General features: G+C 39.6%; 1 protein-coding gene across 3 annotated transcripts; it reads left to right on the top strand.

Annotated features, from left to right (window-relative positions):
* Positions 1–772: 772 nt before the first annotated feature.
* Positions 773–16,973, top strand: TCEANC2 (transcription elongation factor A N-terminal and central domain containing 2). 3 transcript variants are annotated; one of them, XM_081948009.1, is made up of 5 exons: positions 773–911; positions 1,346–1,450; positions 3,211–3,352; positions 5,826–6,019; positions 14,907–16,973. In XM_081948009.1, exons 2-5 carry the CDS (start codon positions 1,346–1,348, stop codon positions 15,093–15,095), a joined length of 630 nt encoding a protein of 209 aa, XP_081804135.1. In that variant the 5' UTR covers positions 773–911; the 3' UTR covers positions 15,096–16,973. The 3 variants fall into 3 exon arrangements, with proteins under 3 accessions (XP_081804135.1, XP_081804134.1, XP_081804133.1); XM_081948008.1 differs by having other exon boundaries at positions 783–911; positions 1,295–1,450; positions 14,907–16,972; XM_081948007.1 differs by having other exon boundaries at positions 785–911; positions 1,195–1,450; positions 14,907–16,972.
* Positions 16,974–21,640: the final 4,667 nt, after the last annotated feature.

Here is a 21,640-nt window from a genome sequence, read left to right as displayed (position 1 = left end):
AGAGCGCCTCGCTTCCGACTGCACGCAAGAGCGCCAGTGAGCTACTAATGTCTACTAACACCGTTAGGTTGACTTCCGGGTTTCTCTACCACGATTTTTTTTCTCCCGAGAAAAAAGTTGACCTCAGAACAGACTACACTTATTCTAGCCCTACATTTAAACAGTAAATGTAGGGGGCGGGGAGGAAGCACACAAAGAAAGAGGAAAGTTTTCTCGCAACCCAGTTTAATTCCACCAATTTTATCAATATGCATCGTCGGGCATCTTCCCTTCTTGCAAAGTTAATCAGTCTTGGCCACTTTTAAGAATAGAATATAGAATAGAATAGAAATAGAATAGAATTCTTTATTGGCCAAGTGTGATTGGACACACAAGGAATTTGTCTTTGGTTCATATGCTCTCAGTGTACATAAGGAGAATAAAATGCATCTATTAAGAATAAAAAGAGTGACTTTGACTCCCAGAAAGACTCCCACTCCCAGAATCCCCCCAGGCAACATGGTGGGGGAAGATTCTGAGATTTGAAATCTTTTAAAAAGTTGTCAAGGTTGAGAAACTCTGATCAATTTGATGGCAGAGATAGAAACGTTTACAGGTAGCGCCAGACAACCATAACCACCTTCGTTTGTAAGTTAATTCTTTGTCCAATCACTCTTAGACTTCCCCTCCCTCCCCTCAGGCGCAAGGTTTTTCCAATAACAAAAACACCACCAGGCAGGTATGTCTCTGTGAAGGATGTGGTTACTCTAATTTTTTTATCTCTATGATCAATCTGAAAGGGCCGGAAAGTAGATTGAATGTGAAGCGTTGTTGGGAAATGTAGTTCCAGGAGGGGGAGGGGGGCGAGAAGCGGAAAGAGATGTAGTTCCGGCAATTATCAGGCATCCTGGACAAATAATGTTGTTTCCCAGGTGAGATGCGGCTCATCTTCTATTATTTTATCTTTTACCAAATTAATGTATTACTTAAAAAAAAAAAAAAACACCTCAAATGAAAAGTGCCAAGAACTGTGCTTCTCAACAATGACAGAAATTCAACAGGTTCAGCTTGGTTCCCGATCTGGCTTGAACATGATTTAATAGTACCCAGTTCATGCTCATAGCAACACATTTTAAGCCTCATGTTTATATTATATTATTAATTATATATTATTTTTGAGCACAGATGCCTTTTCAACTTTTACATTATTTACAGGTCTTGTGCTTTTAGTTTAAACTGCAAGGTCACTATTAACCTCAGTTCATTTATGAAGACCAAGAGAGTACATCTTCCTTCCTTCCCTCCTTTTATACAGAACTACCGTCTTGCTATAAACAATTATTTGTTCCTGTTTGTGGATTATTAGATGATGGATAAATTTGTTATAAGAACACCCAGAACTAAAGGAGAACCAACAAAGAACGATCCTGGGGAAAAGGTTTATAAACAAGCTACAATAGAATCTCTAAAGGTAAGTTTTCAGATCGTTTCCCAAATATACTGTACCGGTAATTGCATTGTAATAATTTAAATTTCTTTCTTTGATTTCAAAGAACATGGCAGTATTTCTGAGGGGATAAATTGTAAAGCTAGAACTGTTTCCCAAAATATGTATTTAAAATCCAATAGGGAAATCGGTGCTGGGGGATATTACAAGAAAAGCCTATTTTTTTCATGCAAAGAAATATCATTAACAAAAATATCACAAGCTCGACTGTTAACTTTTCTGGAACCTTGTCATTTCAGTATATGATCCAAATGAAACATCTCAAAAATAACTCTTTATTTTACTTTTATCAGCCCAAGTAACCGTTCAAAGAATAATGAATGAATTTTATTAAACTTTTAAGAAATATTTATACTTTAAATCAGAGGTGTTAAACTGGCCAGATATGTCCCGTGCAGGCCACATCTACCCTAGCTCCACGAATGGGAAAAAGGATGTGAAACATCACATGATGGAAATGTGACATAGCGAGTTTGACGCCTGTGCTTTAAATGGATTAAACAACATTCTGGAAGAGGTTTGGCCAAAATGGAGGTTCGGTGAAGCTGCAAAAACATATTGAGAACTATTATAATATCAAATGTAATAATAACATCAAATGTAGCTTATACTCTTCAGAATGGATGCAAGGAAATCAAATGAGACAGCTTCTCCTGTGATCCTTACCTTGGTTAGCAACTCAGCACATGTATTGTTTGCCTCCCATAAAACTGATTTTAATAACTAGCCAACAATACCTAATAGAGTAAAATTATTCATTTGAAAAATTGAACTATCAGATCAAAATGAAACTAATTCAGACTAATTTAAAAATGAATGAACATTTTGAAAAAGTTGTAATTTCACATTAATGGGATAGCATTTTTAATTATATAAATACTGTATTTACAATTTACCAATTGTAGCAGTTTCTCTCAAAAGACAAAGCAATAATCTGGAAAAATGGTTCTTTTAATTTTTTTCTCTTTGATTTTAAGAGTAACACGTACTTAAAAAAAGGAAATTTTAAGCATCCTAATTTATTCTCCTTGTTTTGTCTTTTGCTCCGTTTTCTTTTTTTGGTAAGTTTTCCTCAGCATATCGCATCCAGGGCTGCTTCAAGATAAATCTTTTCATTATTTATGTGACTTGTTTATTCTTCAACAGTTAAATGAAGTTGGAAGAGTTTAAAAATTAACCAGAAGAAAAGAAAAATCTTTAGGAAGAGAAAATAATATAATTTCATAAGGAAGAAAGCAATGGAAAACTTTATTTTGTAGAGGAATAAATCAGAAGAATAAGAACGATGCGAAACAGATACAGTTGTGTAGCGGGGGGGGGGGATGATAGTTAATATGTGTTTGGGGCAAGAGAGCAAAAGGAAGCAAGTGCATGTTTAGTTTCGGTAATAGTGAAGAATCGTGACAACATTATGTGGCGTTCTCCTATTTTTATGAGGACTCTTCGCTCTACGCACTTTCTTCAGAATAATAAGTGAATTGAAGATGGCAGCCTAATGACTTGATTTTGCTTTCTAGATTTCACTCACTTTACGTCAGGGACTTGCAGTGAAACAAGTACTTTCATCTGTGTGGATTATCCGATTTTCTGAATTTGACTGTCCATCATCATCAATAATTTAGATGGCAATAACGGCACTGTTTGCTGACACAAAGCACAGAAAATGAGTTTGCAGTAAATACGTGTGTCTCCTTCTAGCTCCTAATGATGGGTTTCTTTCCTAGAGAGTGGTAGTTGTAGAAGATATAAAAAGATGGAAATCTGTACTGGAGCTTTCAATTCAACCTAAGGAGAATCTAATGGAGGCCTTGATGGAGTTAAAGAAGAAAATACCCTCCAAGGAAATTTTGCTTTCAACGAAAATAGGTAACAATTTGCTTTTTATATTCTATCGGGAGAGGCCGGAATTATGGTTTCAGGGAGTAAATTGGGGCAGTTCAATTATAAAATGCCAAAAGGTAGTCTTCGTCTTACGATTATAATTGAATGTAAAATTTAAGTTACTAAGTGACATTTGTTAAGTGAATTTTGCCCCATTTTTACAAACCTTCTTGCCACAATGGTTAATCATCACAGTTGTTTTAAGTTAGTGAAACAGTTGTTAAGTGAATCTGGCCTCCCCATTGACTTTGCTTGTCTGAAGTTTGCAAAAGGGGATCACATGACCCCAGGACACTGCAACCGTCATAAATATGAGTCAGTTGACAGTCATCTGAATTTTGATCACATGACCATGGGAATGCTGCAGTGGTTGTGAGTGTGAAAAACAGTTATAAGTCACGTTTTTCAGTGCTGTTGTAACTTTGAACGGTCACTAAATGAACTGTTGTAAATCGAGCACTATCTGTACACATATCAGAGCCACTAATTTAAGATGCAGCTCTCAGAGTCCTTGGAGAAGTTGCACCTAAGATGTAGTTTGAAATGTTCAAAGGGGAAAAAATATATGTGGGGAGTAGTCATACTGATTTAATTAATACTTATTTGAATGTTGGGTTCAGTCAAATTTAATATTGGTCCTGGTGCCCTTTCTTTGCATTATCGCCCTGGGATTTCTTCAAATGACATAATATTGCCCTCTGTCAATCAAGCTGCCCCTCTAAATACACACACACACACACACACACACAGAGAGAGGGGGGGGGGGAGAAACCACCAAGCATTCAGAACAATGCCTTATTCATTTTCCCCTTCTGTGCTCATGGAGTTTATTTTAATTGCTCCTCCTGAGTTACATTCCCAAAATAGCTTTCAATTTATTTTAGATGTCACGAAGTAGACAATTTCTAGGAAAATTACATGATGCATTTGATTTTTTTTTTGTTGGTTTCACCCAATTTCTGTCGTTGTCTTCTTCTTCTTCTTCTTCTTCTTCTTCTTCTTCTTCTTCTTCTTCTTCTTCTCCTTCTCCTTCTCCTTCTCCTTCTCCTTCTCATTATTATTATTATTATTATTATTATTATTATTATTATTATTATTATGTTAATCTTTGGTGAGATGGAATCATCAACTAGACTTTGGCTGAACTGGAAAACCTAGACTGGAAAATGGGCCAACTTTTAAATATGTACCATGCTTTACATCCACGAAGTGACATTGACAGGTTATACCAGTCAAGAAAAATAGGGGGCAGAGGGCAATTGCAAATCCATCAAACTGTAGAAGAAGAAAAACAAAGTTTGAATGATTATGTGAACCAAAGTACAGAAAAATTGCTGCAGACTGTGAAAATGGAGAACAGTATAGAAACAACAGAAGCAAAGGTAGAATATAAGGAAAAACAGCTGGATGACAGATTAAATAGATGGAAAACCAAAGCTTTGCATGAACAGCACTTGAAAAACATTGAAGTAAAATGTGATGACAACTTGACATGGACATGGCTTAAGATGGGAACCATCAAAAAAGAAACGGAAGGTTTAATACTGGCTGCTCAAGAACAAGCACTACAAACTAATGCCATGAAAGCGAAGATACAAAAATCCACTGACAACCCAAACTGCCGACTTTGCAACAACAAAGTCGAAACTGTTTCACATTTAATATGTGAATGCAGCAAAATTGCAGAAACTGAGTACAAAGCTTGACACAACTGAGTTGTAACATTAATCCACTGGCCACTATGTAAAAAATACGACTTACCTGTATCCAAAAAGTCATGGAAGCACAAAGTGGGAAAAGTTACCAAAAATGAGAAGGTGAAGATCTTGAGGGACTTTTGAATACAGATGGATCGTCATTTGGAACACAACACGCCAGATATCATGGTTGCAGAGGGCCGAAGTGTACAATTTATTGATATTGCTGTACCAGGAGATGCCAGAGTTGAAGAAAAAGAACTAGAAAAAAATCACAAAATATCACGACCTGGCCATCAAAACTACACAGCTATGGACGAAGCATGTAACAGTGATACCCATTGTCATCGGGGCACTTGGTACCATGCCCCAGAATTTTACTAAGCACATAAAGAATATGCAGCTTCCTGCAAAAACAGCAGCGGAACTGCAAAAAACTGCACTACTAGGAACATCATATATTTTAAGAAGATACCTGGTTGATACCTAGGATGCTGGCAGCAACCCGTATCAACCATGCGCACCAGTCAATGGTATTTGCGATACATCTTTAAACGCTCACTTGACTGAGTTTCATGTTTAATGAATAAAGTATTCTGGCTTGGCTTGGGAATAGATGCCACATTTCTCCTCATTGAGCAGGACTTCTAGATTGCAATGGCAGCTGTAAAAAGAAAAAAAAGATGTTTTTCAGCTTTGCCCCACTGTCCAACATTCTTATTCAATGCTACCATGTTCTTTATATCTTTTTTTATTCCCAGGTCATACAGTGAATAAGATGAGGAAACACTCAGACCTGGATGTGGCCACTCTTGCGAAAGAGGTGTACACCGAGTGGAGAAGTTTTATTAAAAACCACTCCAATAGACCTTTAATTGAAGTCAGGAGTAATCCCAGAACAGAGGGCCTGAGACAGAATGCCCGGAAGCTACTAGCAAAAGCTCTAGAACTCGAGGTAATGTGTATGTCTTCATGGTAAATTTCTAAGAAATAACTTTTCTTTGTAGCCTAATATTAGGCTACACTATTTCGTTATTTGTGGGACTGCTTTTCTCACATTATTTGTTCCCAACTCACACGCTCTAAGCACTCCAAAGCACTGTTATATAATGAGACTTAGGACCCTTATGGGGCATCTACCCTTTGCAATGATCTCCACTGTGCCCCAGCAAATTAGCTCTGACCCTATTACCTTTATTAAGCCAGGGTGATAGATAAGGCTATCCTTTGAGAGGAGAAGGGTGTGTTGATGGATCCTGACTATGTGTTGCTGTGAGTTCTCGCATTGATGATGCTACCTAGTTTATTTATTTATCAAATTTATTTACACGACCCATCTCACTTTATATGTGACTCTGGGCAGTTTACAATAATACCGAAAGCAAACAATTGGGTAATGAATAATCTGCCAGCAAACAAACAAACAGAGAGCACTGAGAGCTTCACAGTTCAACCCTGAGCTACATCTCTTCTATTATACGCTCTTGATACACTGATTTTTGTTGTTGATATTGTTGGTTTGAACAGTTATTCGGATTTTTCATTTGGTTATTTATTTTCCTGTATATCACCCAGAGTTACAATCATATAAGACGGGCAGCCATACACTGTAAATTTTCTAATGAAATAATCAGATGGCAGGCATTCAGATGCAAATATTAATGTCCTTGAACACAAGTTGCTTTGCAGTTTGAAGGAATAGATCAGTGATTCCCAAAGTGTGCGCCGCGGCTCCCTGGGGAGCTGCGCTATCGTCATAAGGGCGCCGCGAAATATTCAATTAATTAATATTCAAATATTCAACTAGCGCTGCCGGGGAGAAATCAGCAGGAGGGGGAGAAGAACACAAACTTCTGCTAGGGATGCCTTCTCCCCCCCTCGCCTTCCCCTGATCTCTCCCTGGCAGCGCTCGCCTCACGCGGCAGCAAAGTGTGTGTGTGCGTGTGTGTAATGGGGGTCTGGCTGGGACCGATCAGCTGAGAGGCTGGCAAAGAAGCGGCGCTCGGAGGAAGAAGGCAGAGATGCTGGCTGGCATTCGCTTCCGTTACTTTTTGCCGCCGCCGCTCCGGCAGGACGGAGCATTACCACCCCCTCCCTGCTGGTTGCAGCCCAGGCCCCGCCTGCCCTGCTTAGCTGAAAGTGGCGAGGGAGCAAGCCGCGATGAGCAGGAAGGGAAATGAGCGCTGGCCACCTATCCCTGCCTTTTCGCGGCAGTGGGGAAGACTTCTTTGCCAGCCTCTCAGGTGATCGGTCCCATCCAGCCCGTTACACACACACACACACACACACACAGCTTGTTGCCATGCGAGACCAGCGCTGTTGGGGAGAAATCTGGGAGGGGGAGAAGAAAACAATCTTCTGCTAGGGATGGTCTTCTCCCCCCTCTCCCCCTGATTTCTCCCCAGCAGCGCTCACCTTGCACGGCAACAAGTGGTGTGTGTGTGTGTGGCCGGCGCTCATTTCCCTTCCTGCTCATCGCGGCTTGCTCCCTCGCCACTTTCAGCTAAGCAGGGCAGGCGGGGCCTGGGCTGCAACCAGCAGAGAGGGGTAGTAATGCTCCTTTCTGCCGGGGCAGCGGCAGCGAAAAATAAGGGAAGCGAATACCAGCCAGCATCTCTGCCTTCTTCCTCCAAGCGCCGCTTCTTCGCCAGCCTCTCAGCTGATCGGTCCCAGCCAGACCCCCATTACACACACACACACACTTTGCTGCCGCGCGAGGCGAGCGCTGCCAAGGCGGCCCAGTACCAGGGCTGAAGGGGTGGCGGTGGCGAGGACGGGCGGCCAAGGGCTTCCCTCCCTCCCCACCCAAGCGGACTTCTTGCACGGCTCCAGCCTACGGCTCTGATGAGGATCCGCGGTCCTATTTGTGCGAAGCTGGGTTTTCGGCAGTCGCTGTAATAAAAAGTAAATATCGCTCGAAAATTAACGTCGAGCAAGAAAAGAGAGTCGCCATTTCCAATTTTATTCCAAGATTTGAGAAGTTGTGCAGCGAACAACAAGCCCATCCATCCCATTAATAATTTTAAATCATTAAACGATGTTCAATAAATTGTGAATTTAAAGCTCGTGTTTAATTTATTTTTCAATTAACCTAACCTTAACGAACTAAAAAGTAGATTTCCAAATCCTTAAAAAGTCAAAAATTTAAAAAAATCGGATGTACCTATTAAGGGAGCCGCGGAAAAAATTCGAAGTGTTATGGGAGCCACAAACCGAAAAAGATTGGGAACCTCTGGAATAGATGATAAACCCAACACTGGCTTAGTTTTGGCTTCCTTATATTTCAACAAATTCTCTATCTCTTAAAAAAAAAAAACACCCCACAATCAGTTTCTTCGTTCCTTTTCTTCCCCTGAATTGCATTTTAAGAAAGTGACATCAGCTTTCAGATCGTTTCAGCTAATCTTGAAAAATTCAGTCTGACTTCATCCACTTAGACAAGGAGGGAATGAAAGTAGCAATAAGCATTCTACATAAATCACAAGTTGATATTCAAAAGTTACTTATTGAAAAGTAACTTGCCAATAGGACCTCCCTCCCTTCCCCAAGGTACTTTAGCTATGGTGGTGGTAGAAAACTATATTTATTGAATTTGGTTTCTGGTTGTTACTATGATATAACATGTCATTTTGTCTTGATAGCAGAGTTTAAGAAAAGAACAATTGAGAAGATAAATGTACGTATAAATTTCAGGTAGTGGACGATGAAACCTTGTGGATCATTGAGGAGACTATAATTATATCTTTTACTTCTATAAGCTGCTCAGAGTCACCCTAAATAAGTTGAATGGCTGTATAAATGTTCTTAATAAATAAATAAATGAGAAAAAAAACTCAGTTGTAGTACACTGTTGAGGGAAATGCATTCTCTATAATTTTTTCTTATTCCTGTGTACCTACCCGTAACATCCAGCCAAATATCTATTATTACTCGTTTTTAGTGAAGCAGTTCCATACACATTCCTCTGGAGTAGCTACAATCATAATTTCATTTAAAATGTTTTGTACTTTTGCTTCACACAACTCCCAGAGTGACCCAGGAGGATCATAAAAACAATATCAAGTGCAATAAATTGAAATATAAAATCAGCTGAAACAACAAAAGCATGACAGAAGTCTAAAACCAGAAGAAGGCATAAATATATTTTAAAACCTACTTCAGACATTTGCTGGAAGGCCTCAAGAAATAAACATCATTTTGGGCCTGTTGCTGAAGTGATATCAGAATTAACTTCTGGTTTACAACAGAAACAGCTTTACAGCAGAAAAGATCCTTTATTTCACCACTGTGGCCTTATTTCAAGAGACAGAACAACTATTGGCTTGGGACTGAGTTTACAAATCATGCTTAGCCATAATGTGATTTGTTTTGGATTGGCACATTGTGATATATATCTGATAAATATATTGATAATACTGATTATATATATAAATATATGATAAATATATTGATAATACTGATTATAATATACATATATATATATATATATGTATTTGTGTTACAACCCCTGGTATGCCCTTTATTTATTTATCAGCACAAATACAACACACACACACACACACACACATACCTTAACATGTTACATAATCTCAATTGACTATGATCAGTTCAGTGAAATATAATTAAACAAATTATTATCCAGCATTATATGGGCAATGTATAATAGTGGTCTCCTGTCTAGATGTTCTACATCTCTCTAGATGTCCTATATTTCAGGCAAATCTTATATCCGTAATTAAATGTTTATAAATCAGAGTTTATTGTGAGACCCTACAGAGAGGGTCAATAGTGTACAAAGGGGTGGTAAATATCAGATCCCTATGGTACCCTTACGTAATGAACACAACAAGAATTTTCCCTGAGCTTAATGGCCAGCTGGCTTGCTCTATTAAACTCCATAATAATTATCCTTTTAAATGAATTCATTAATTATCCTTTAAATGGCATGTCAAGGCACCCAAAGACTACAAAGCAAAATTTACAGGCAGTGCTTCTTTTATTCCTTATCAACTTTGGTCAGAAAAATTATGCCCTCCTGTTTTGTTAAGCAGACAGCAGCAGGTCCTGGAGCTAACATGTCAAACGTTTGGTAGACCAAATCGTGAGTTGGAATCATCAGTTGTAGCCCACAGTTTTCCAGACAGATGCATAATATTGCAGTGATTCTAGCCAGGCTTAACTGGGGAACTAGTTTAACAGTGCTGTACATATTGTAAGGTTTTTATATATGAAAAAGTCAGTGCACAGATTCAAGGGCTGTAATAACACAAATATCTCAGGTAAAAACCTGAGTTTTTACATTTTCCCCTTCCAATTACATCGTAAGACTCGTCACTATTTCTCACTTTTCTCTCACTGAATATGGTCACATGTTAAAAGATGCATATCAAATGTCTACTTTTAAACAATATCTCTATATGCAGTTATGCACAGCAGGCCCAAAGCAGCAGTCCAGCAGCCCAAGTGCTAAGCAATCTGTGAGGAGACCCTGCTAAGCCATAAAATGTTATTTTTTTAAAAAAGTCACAATGATTTACACCATGCTAAACCAAAGTCAAAAGAATCTGCATGGTTATCACTTACTGTAGAATATTTACTTATTATTTTAATAGCAAGATTTGTAAGACCACCAACTCAACCAGTGTGACTCTGGGCAGGGTGCAGCATAAAAACAAACAAACAAGAAATCTTTCCCAAATCATATAATATTAAACATATGCAATATATAAAGATGAAATGATGATCAAGCAACATAACAGATCAACCAAGAAGAAAGATTCTCACTCTACTGGCCCTTAATGCTGAAGGGAAGAGCGCAGTGGTGGGTTGCAGGTGGTACGCCCCGGTACGGGCATACCGGAGCCTGCCCGGAGCACTGGGTACCGTTCCAGTACGGTGCTCCAGAGGGCCCACCTGTCCGCCCGAGCTCCTTACCTTTCCTTTAAAGCCTTCGGCGCTTCCGCACACACGCATGGCGTGTATAGCACCTGCGTGACGCTCTGACGAGCAGATGGAGCATTGTGGAGGCTTGCGGAAGCGTCGCTGGCAGCTACAACGCATGCCCCGCCGTGTGCATGTGCGCGCGCTGCAAGCATCCATTTATTTATTTATTTTATTTTATTTTATTTATTTATTTGGGTGACAGCGGGCCCGTTCCAACCGTAGCGGTTGGAATGGGATCCGGAACCCACCACTGGAAGAGTGAGATAGTTTTTCTTAAAGTGAGCTGAATTGGGGCCTGTCATATGATGGAGTAGAGATTGGAGACCATTCCAAAGAACATGGCAACCATAGAAAAGTCATGGTTCTAGAGTCCCATGAGAAGAAAAAGAAGAAATCTGGAGTATACATTCCCTGTGGGAGTGTGTGGGGCAGGGAGATGTTCTTGGGAGAAGATAGTCTTTCAAGTTTTAGGTTTATTAAATTTATTAAAATAATTTTTAATTTGGTCGTGTGCCATATAGGGCTTTTAAGGTGATAATTGGTATCTTGAATTGCACCTGAAAGCTTATTGGAAGTCAGTGCATCTCACGGAGAAGCAGTGTTACATGGGGATAGTGAGATGTGTCCATAACTACCTGTCCCACTGCACTCTGGACCATTTGATGCTTCCTGGTGGTCTTTGAGGGCAACCCCACGTAGCTTAAGAAGACCAACAATTTTACCACTCCTGTGATTTTGTGTAAACTGTTTAGACATGCCTAACTATAAAATAGTGTTTCCATTTTTAATGTTACATGCTAACAAATCACTGTTATTTTTTCATTTTTCACTTGGTTTTATGAGTGTAGTATTGTGTCCGTTTGAGAAAACAGTTACATTTATAGATTTTACTGAAGGACCAGAAAGAAATCTACTAAAATAAACACATAGCCATAGACTTTTATTGCAGGATGCAAGGGAAATATTTATTCTCCGAGTGATAGTCACCATGTTGATTTACCTCCCTAGTCTTGTATTACACCCTATCAGTCGCACATATTTTTGGTGTTTTGGTTTTTTTAATGCATGTACACAAAATAACTATAATTTAAAGAATGCACATATATTTAAGCAGGAAGGGGTATATATTCAAATGTCTAGAATAAGAAATGTTAAAAGCGTATTAGAATAGATACAATTTCAATTAAATATGTATGCATATGCTGTATGTTTGTAATAATTTAGATGGAATATATGATTCAGTTTACATTTTTACATACAAATGAAAGAAGATTTATCTGTAATTTCCTACACATTTAACCTTGGCATGGTTATACTGGAAAAAGGATGCATTTGTTTTTACAGTATCTCCCTGCTGTTGCGCTTGGGAACATATTGACAGCTGCATAAGTAGAACAAGTAAAATACGATGAGCTATGAGTTCAAACTATAGGTATATGGTTTGCTTAGTTTGGATCCCAGCAGTGTTAGAATAAGTCATGTCATATCTGTTCAACTCTGGTCAACGTTCATTTTTAAAGTGAACTTGAAGGTTGATAGTAAATATTGCTCACCTTATTATTTGAATTTTCTCATATGAGACATTGCTAAGAAGACAGACGTATAAATCAGCAGAACAGTTATAAAATGAACTCATATAAGTGACAGTGATTTTAAAACCGACAAGATATTCTAAATAATTGAAAAAGTGAGTTTGGGAATATGCGTTTTAAACTCACAATTCTGCAAAGGCACCATGATCAGTAATTCTCTCCAGTAGGAATAAGTTATTCGATGTAAATGAAAGCTAACAACATCATTCTGGGTATAAGATGCAGTTGAGTGTGATGAGGTTATGCCCACAGTGGCTGTAAAATAATATAAGATAAAGAGGAGTCTCCTTAGTTCTGCGATACCAATAATAAAAATGAAATAACCCCCCTTTTTTTGTAGGCAGTAGTTGTTTTTACTTTATTTTGATATTGCTTCTTTAGATATCTCATTGTATATCGCTGGGCATATGCTGAAGCTGGGCTTCAGAATTAATGCTTTAGCAAATCCTTTTCTGTTTTTCTACTCATACCTGACACTTGTACACAGAGTCTCCATTTCCTTTTACAGCCTTGCTACTCAGTTTGAAGGATTCAGATTATCTAGGACTGTGATGGTGAACCCATCTCTCCAGGCACGCCAGCTGTCGCCCGTTCCTCTTCCGGGCTCGGGCACTTGTGCATGCCAGAAACTGGAAGCTCAGGTGACTGGCGTGTATGTGCATGCCAGAAACCAGAAGCTCATGCACATGCACGCCGGGGAACTGCTCTTCCAGTTTTGTGCTGGTCACCTGGTCTTCCGTTTCTGGCACTCCCCCGGACGCATGTGCTTCCATTTCGGCATTCAGTGCCAAAAAGGTTTGCCAACACTGATCTAGGATTTGGTTTTGGACTAGTCTAAAACCCCATCAGAAACCAGCGTTATTGGAAATGGTACTCCTCACCCATTTGGCTATCAACACTAGAAGCAATAGTGCATTCCAATCTTATTAATCAGGAAAAACAGGTCACCTATAAAGATATACTAGATAAAGAAGGGAGATTAAGATTGAGGCAAGATTTAAAAGATTTAAAAGAACAGGGGATACATCTGGAATGGCCCTACCTCCAAATCCAATCACACTACTCGAAAGATATGAGAGAGTGGGGCATTAGTGGGGAGTTGATGGCAATGGGCAAGATTCTTTTGGGGACAAATGATAAATTGATAAAGAAGATTTACGAATTTTTATTGGAATACAAGACGGAAGAAGTGCAGGTCAAGGAGACAATGGGCAATAAACTTCGGTTATAATGTACATTTGGTCAAGAACTATGGGAAAGGGACAGGAAAATAACATTGTCAATACCGTATAAGGAAAACCTACAGTATATAAGATGTTTTGTAGGTGGTACCTTCCACCTGCAAGAATCGCCAAAATGTTTAGAAATTGCTGGAAATGTGACCAAGAACCAGGCACTTACTACCATATGTGGTGGTCGTGCCAAAAAGCCAAAGTATACTGGCAGCATATCCAAAAGTGCTTGATAGAGATAACCGAAGAGGAAATAGAATTCACACCGAAACTATTTCTCTTGGGATTTATAAACAAGAAATACAACAAGAGGGTTATCTTTTTAACTATACATATTATCATGGCAGCAAGAATGGTCTTTGCCCCAAATTGGAAAAACAGCGAAACTCCACATTAAGGGGAAATAATTAGGAAAATCTTGATCTGTGCTGAAATGGATAAATTGACGTGGGAACTGAAGAATAAAGATGAATCAGAATATTATAAGATCTGGGATAAATTTTATTGATGGTTGGAATATAAAAGGGAAAGCCCAAAATAGGCATGAGCCAAGATTCATAGAGTGTATGAAATGATAAATGCGAGAATGTACAAGATAAACACAAACCAACATGGCTGGAAATAGGTTATTTTTTTCTTTTTTGGAAATACGGTATGGATCAAATGTTTAAAAAAACAGGATGGCTACAATGTATAACTGAATATCTTAGCATGTATGGCATAGATTCTGCCAGGACCGTTTACACTGTGTCCAACATTTTAATTTATGTTTAATAAAAAACTTTTTTAAAAAAGGAAATGGTACTCCTCCATTCATAATTGCTTTTGAGTTTGACACCCCAGGTTGACTGCAGATTACTTTCCTGTTGGGTTGACAAACAAAAAACAAAAAACCAGAAACTGACCACACAGCCTTATTCTTTAATTGCTACAGTAAAATGAAATTGTTCTTCCTGTTTAACTTGTGATCCGAAATTAATTTCCTTGTTTGAGCTGACTAAGAAACCACCTCCCTTGCAAATGCTTAGTCTCCTTATTAATCACAAGGATCTCATTTCTTTCTTTCTGTTTTCAGATTGGTCACCTGCTGGCAGAAAATATTGAGCAAGAAGCGTTTTATCTCTCTTCCCATCTCGTTAGCACGTCCTACCGCAGGACCGTGCGGGCGCTCGTGTTCTCTTTGAAGCACAATCCTGAAACTCGTGCAGAAGTGCAAAGTGGGGTTTTGTCAGTGAAGATGCTTGTCCGAAGCCACAAAAAGTGATCCATATACCTCTTGAAGATTTGGAGGGTGTACAATGGCATTCCAAAGCATGCATTCCAAAACATGGGACTTATTTTTTGGGTGAACTAAGTATGTTTTGGATCAATAGTAATGCAGAAACGTGTATATTTAAGAAAGTTTGTTGCTGGCCCAGTCATCGTTTGAAGCAAGTGGTGGTGTGCAAGATGGGATAAGGTCCTTCTTCTATCTTGCAACAATCTAGAAAGAAATCTGTTTTAGACAGTGGATCCTGCAACTTTTGTAGTATGCCAGACTTATAAGAACTGAAATAAAAAGTGCAAAATGAAAAGTGATCCCGGTAGGTAATAACCCAAAACAAGTACATCTGCTGCTCTTCACAACTGCTTCAATCTCTAGCAAGGTACTCCAATATATGGGGACCAGCTGCAAGAAAGTCCATACTGTATACCTGGGTGCTCCCTTAATCTCATCAGGGATGGGAATTATGATTAAGCCCTCTTGGGAGTTTGGCAGATTCTGGTCAGGAGAGACAATTCTGCAAGTACAGAGATGCCAAGCCGTGTAGGGCTCCCATGGTCACATGATTTATATTTGGCTGCTTGACAACTGGTTCATATTTATAATGGCTGCAGTATCCCGGAGACATGCGATCATCTTTTGCAAAGTTCTGGCAAGCAAAATCAATGGGGAAGTCAGATTCATTGAACAACCGTGTTACTAATTTAACAACTGCAGTGAGTCATTTAACAAATGTATCAAGAAAAGTCGTAAAATGGGGCAAAACTCACTTAACAAATTTTTCTCTCAGCAACATAAATTCTGGGCTCAATTGTGATCGTAAGTCGAGGACTACCTGTACTCTAAAGTAACGTGATTGCATTGTTTCATGTTCTCTTTTACTTTTTAGACAATTCCACCTTTGGTAGCCAAAGGGAAATAATCCCTTCACTTCTTTAGGATTTTTTTAAAAAAAACCTTGCTAAGTAAATGAGCCTGTGGAACAACTTCATCTCAATCTACGTGATAAGCTCAAAAGGAAGAAAGTCTCTGGATAACTAGCTTGTCACCAATCGGCTATGGAACGTCTCATTTCAAGCCTGTTCATTTCACAGAGAACTGATTAAATCATTGATTCTCTTACGTTCCAATCTTTGATGTATGACACATAATTGAAGTGCAGTCCTTTTTCCTTCTGGTGATCCTATGTGCTGTTTGGTGATAATTTACCTAGCTTGGCAAGACGGGGGGGTTATTTGGAGCTGCTTTTTCCGTGCCACTGCTTCCTTTTCTGCCTCAACATCCCCTCCTGCTTCTTAGATGAAAGAGGATTCTTGTATTGTTCTAAAAGAATTGCTCTCTGTTAGCAATTATGAAGCCAAAAATGGACAGCATGCCAATCTATACACACAAATATTATTTCAGCCTAACCACATGCTCAATGGAATTGATCCACTTCAGATCAATGGGATATCCTGCAACGCTAGGCACTCTTATCTGGGAGAAGATTTACTTCTGATTGGGCATGTATACAATTGCACTTTTTCTCTGTAAACTTAGTAAACCAACATAAATATTAGTCAATTCCTGTTTGTGCACTTGTGTTCACAAATAGATTTGATCTTATAGCTTCATAAACCAGGTCTTCTGTGAGTACAATGCAGGGTTTGTGCAATTGCAATAGAGGAGAATGTGTTTTTTAATAATGGTGTATTAAAAGCCTATTGTAAAATTACATTAATATATTGCTTCTGCAGCTAACACAACCTATAGGTAGCTTTTTCAGTCAGTGTCAATAAAGCCTAGAAAATGTCTAAATAAACATCAGCAGTACGGGGAGCTACATTTTCCCAACGTCCTTTTTAAAAGCTGCACTTTTTGCTTGAAAATTAATAATAAAGAAAAGATCTCTCACATTGTTGTTCCTTAGAAGCTTGAATGGAGAACAAGTATTTCAACTAACATGTTACTGAAAATTGATTTTAATTGTTTTCATTGTATTAGTGGTACAATTAATATCAAAGTACTTACAGCATTTGTCCGGTCTAGAATATATCTTAAGATTGCAATTTTATTATGATATTGCCAACTACCAACATCCCATGAGCAGCTTGCAACCGAAAAATAAACCATAAGGGGAAAAGTACTAAAACAACATTTTAAACTAAAAGCATCAACTTGTTTTTAAAAGGGAGTGGGTTTTTAAGACTTTCCAAGTACTAACAAGATAGTTGGTTCTGTTAATGTGGGACCAACATCCTAGAAAGCAGATGTTAGAAGGACATCAATCCAGTAGTGCTATTCAGCCGGTTCTATCCGGTTCGGGCAAATCAGTAGTGCTGATGGCGGGAGGCTCCAGCCACCCGCCTGGACATCATCATATCCCATTTTTGATGCTCTGCGCATGTGCGGAAGGTCCTGTGTGCGTGATTACATTTGCGAACTGGTAGCAAAGGTAAGTGAGTACCACCTCTGCATCAGTCCCAAAGTGAATGTCATTAAGATTCCAGCAGATGTTTGCTTCCTTGGTGTGTTCCTTGGCTAGTCTGTGTGAGGCCCTAAAGGCTTAATTCAGTTTAATCAAGGCTCCATTGAAGGGCTCCACTGATGCACTTCTACAAAACAAAGCAGGACTTTTAAAATATGGCTGCATATCTCAGCTACATCACAATGACTGCTGGATCCCTAACTTCTGATGATCTGCACATATGTTTGCCTGGACAGAAAGCACCCATTTGGATAGGGGTGGCCAGGAAAAGCCAAAGGACCAGTTTGGTGTAGGAGCACCCCACTTCTCCAGACACTGTCTTGCTCTAGCGAGTTAAGCTGTTTGGTAAATCTATATTTTTCACACATTTTGCAGTTTCCAGACAAGCTTCAGCGGATGTAAATAAGAGCTACATCCAAGTGGTCTTTCCAATTATTTGTAGTTCTTCCATTGAAGATTAAAGACATTTTCCCCATTAAAACATCCCTTTTCCTACTTCAGTTTTGACCTGAATGGCATGTATATTTGATTTCAAAAAACCCTTTTATGCTTTCAGAAAAATAGTACGAAGATTCTCTGGGTTAATCATATTTTATTCTCATCTTGGCAGATAGGCTTAAGTGTATAATTTTATCAAAACTGCTTTAATATTTTTGAAGAAACTGAAATGTGTGTGTGTGTGTGTGTGTGTGTACAGTGTCACTAGATCTGTTTGTCCTAGCTATTCAACAATAGGGCTAAAGGAGACATCAATGCTGTAAAAGTTACAGTATTTCAGTTCAGCTAAACAAATGAGTTCCAGTCATGGAAGTTTCTTAATTTGCACACTTAGCTCTTTCTGGTTTCACTAGGACTTTTGGGGGCAGGATTCCTTAAGATACTAGTGCTAGGTCACTTAGGTTCTAGGTAAATACTTTTTCCCCATCTCTCAATATTTTTTCTCCTCTAATCATCAAGTTTGCTTGTAGGTAATATAACCGAGAAGAATATTGATAATTTTTCTTCTGGTAATTCCAGGTGGGTTTCTAGCATTGACAATAAGTTATGTTCCATGTCTCCAGTTCAAGGAGTCCATATGAACTATCAACATATCTTTTATTTCTAAATGTTTTACGTCAGTGTTTTTGTTGTCCTGTGTGTATGTGTGCATCTTTTTGTATTACTGGTAGTACATTGTAGCTTTACTTCCAACTTAGGCACTAATAAGCTCCTTCTACTTAGGGCCAATGATTTTTAGAATCTGAAGTAAGAATTATTTTTTCCAAGCTTAGTCTTGAACTCCCCACCCCCTTATCAGTGTCCCAAACTGCCTAGAAAAATAAAGATTTTTTTCTACATCTTGAACCAATTTTACAACTCCTGCACTTGAAGGGGTCCGTTTGATGCATGATTTTCAATTATTGCTTCTTCAAAGACAAGAAGATTGCAAATGAATTGGAGGATCATTGTGTTTGCCTCTCTTTCTCTCAAATTAAAAATAATTTTAATGCAGTTTCCGGAATGCCTGTGCCTTTGCCAGTTGGCCAAAAAATTTGAAATTATGTTTAATTTTAACTTGAATAAAAAACTTGGAAACCTAGAACCAGGTCCTACACGTACTTAGTTAAAAAGCAGCCCCATTTTGTCCACTGCGGTCATTTTTTGTGTTGATAAGATTGAAAAACCGTGGGAAATGAGATAAGATTTATTTTAGAATGCACACAACAGTTTTGCAAATAAATGCGCAGTACAGAGGGTCATGGGAGCTAAAGATATCTTGGCTACCTTGAACCTTCCTTGAGGTTGATCATTTCCCTCATTTTATATATGTTAATATGTTTGCAGGCATTTCACTTCTCGTTCTTGTTGCCTATTTTGGTTATAACTAAGTAAAAATGTCGCAAAAAGCTGTTCTTCCTTAATAGATTACTGAAAAAGACTGGGGTAATTGCTCTAGTGATGGCCAAGCCCTGCATTTTCATTGATTAACTCTTATCTGTCCAACTAGGCAAAAAAACAAAACCTCCTTGAAGAGAGAGAGAAAAAAGCATGGCTCAGAGATTAAAGAGTAGTTTGCCTTAGAAATGGATACTCTCATCTCCGTTCGAGTGGCTATACTCATACATGCATGATTAACATTGGATCAAGATTTGTCATTAAAAGTTCAGTCTGCTACTGGGATACCGAATCTTTTCTGCCTGGTGTTTCAAGTGAAACATCATGCAATGTCTATGGGTGCCACAAGATGGTGCTGTATACAATCAAACCTTCCATTTGCTATACAGTGAGACAAAGATGGCTGGACGCTAACTTTTAGTAAAGCTAAAGAATGTGACCCTTCTGGGAATGAATCACAATGGCTTATTGTAAAACATGGAGGGCAATCCTTTGAGCCATAAATTAAATGACCTAAAAAAAATAAATCTAAACTCTTGGGGCAAATTTAATTTCATTGCCTGGCTAGATTAACCTTTCTCAACTTGGTCCTGCAACTTCCAAAATTCCCAGCCAATTTACTTGGAGAATGAAAGATTGGGGAAATACTGTTGGATCTGGGCAACGAGAGAACAGACTGCGGACACGAAGTGACTTAACAGCTCTTTATTAGTGTTAAAAGTGATCCAGCTTGTTCTGTGGTCGGAGGGTTCCCCTTTTATAGGGATCGGGTACGCCCCTCGACCAATCAGAACGATACCTGTTTCCCGCTGTAGCAGCGGACCAGAGAGGAGACTTGCTCCGATATATGCTAATATCTAACACCCCTCCCCTCCTAGATGGAACGTTGCGGTTAGTAACATAGTCTTTTAGGTATGTTGGGGTTTGCCTTACTCGGGAGGAGCGTCGCAGTTCGGGTTGGTTAGAAGTGGTTGCAGGATCGGGTGCTTTTCCTGTTTCACATTTGGGAGATTTCGTGCCTTCGTTGCTAGGGCGTTCCTGAGGCTGCTCGGTTGCGTTGTCTGGGGTTTTCTCTGCTTCGTGCTCGATCTCTCGTTCCGACCTGGGTTCGCAGGTGTCGTAGTTATCTATGATGGGGCTCTCGAGTGGCTGACTTTCCGTTGGCAGGAATCTCTTGTCTTCGTTTCGAAGGTCTGAGTGTGCTAGGCGACCCCGAAGTTGATCGATGTGCCTTTTCCAGTTCCGCCCATCTTCCAGCTCCAGCAGATACGATCGTGGACCCGTGATGCCAATGACCTTTGCCGGCATCCACAATGTTCCCCCTGCATAGTTGTGGGCGTATACTGAATCCCCTATGCTAAAAGACCGAATTTTGCTAGTGGAGTCTGGGGGAGCTGTGGCAGAGTAATTTGGGTGAAGACGGTCCAGGTGAGACCGTAGACGGCGGCCCATGAGTAGTTCAGCGGGGCTCCTACCCGTCGTTGCGCTTGGGGTAATATGCTGAATTAAGAGGTAATGGTCAATGCGTGTTTGCCAATCACCTGGACCCATCCTAGCGAGGGCCTCTTTTGCGAATCGCACCATTCTCTCCGCCTGTCCATTTGATGCCGGATGGAATGGCGCGACGAGGGCGTGTCGAATTCCCTGACCTGCTAGATATGTCTCAAATTGCATGGCCGTGAATTGGGGCCCGTTATCGGAGACCAGGAGGTTGGGCAGGCCATGAGTGGCGAAAAGCCGCCGTAGAACCTTAATGACTGCCTCTGCCGTGGTTGAAGTCATTAGGACTACTTCTAGCCATTTCGAGTATGCATCCACAACTATAAGGAAAGTCTGACCTTGGAATGGCCCTGCGAAGTCGATGTGTATTCGCGACCATGGTGCTTTAGGCTTCTCCCATTCTGTGGCTGGCGCTTCCGGGGGTGCTGGTCTCGATTCCTGGCATGGGTCGCTAGTGGCCACCCATTCCTCTATTTCTTTGTCCATGTTTGGCCACCAAACGTAACTTCTTGCTAACGCTTTCATCCTAACAATCCCCGGATGACCCACATGTAAAGCATCCAATACATTTCTACGTAAAGCATACGGAATAACAACTCGATCCCCCCACAATAAGCAACCTTGTAACACAGAGAGCTCATCCCTTTTTGACCAAAACACTTTGAATTCCGGGCCCACGTTTCCCTTTGGCCACCCCCTCCAA

This window comes from Natrix helvetica, assembly GCF_964273705.1.
Source record: "Natrix helvetica genome assembly, chromosome: 3".
NCBI lineage: Eukaryota > Metazoa > Chordata > Lepidosauria > Squamata > Natricidae > Natrix > Natrix helvetica.
The sequence above is the reverse complement of the archived record's forward strand: the minus strand, read 5'-3'. Positions and strand labels throughout refer to the sequence as shown.

Coding starts and splice junctions, on each gene's coding strand:
- TCEANC2 (XM_081948009.1), top strand. CDS start 1,346: ATGATGGATAAATTTGTTATAAGAACACCCAGAACTAAAGGAGAACCA. Junction 1,451..3,210: donor CTACAATAGAATCTCTAAAG/GTAAGTTTTCAG, acceptor TTTCTTTCCTAG/AGAGTGGTAGTTGTAGAAGA. Junction 6,020..14,906: donor CAAAAGCTCTAGAACTCGAG/GTAATGTGTATG, acceptor TTCTGTTTTCAG/ATTGGTCACCTGCTGGCAGA.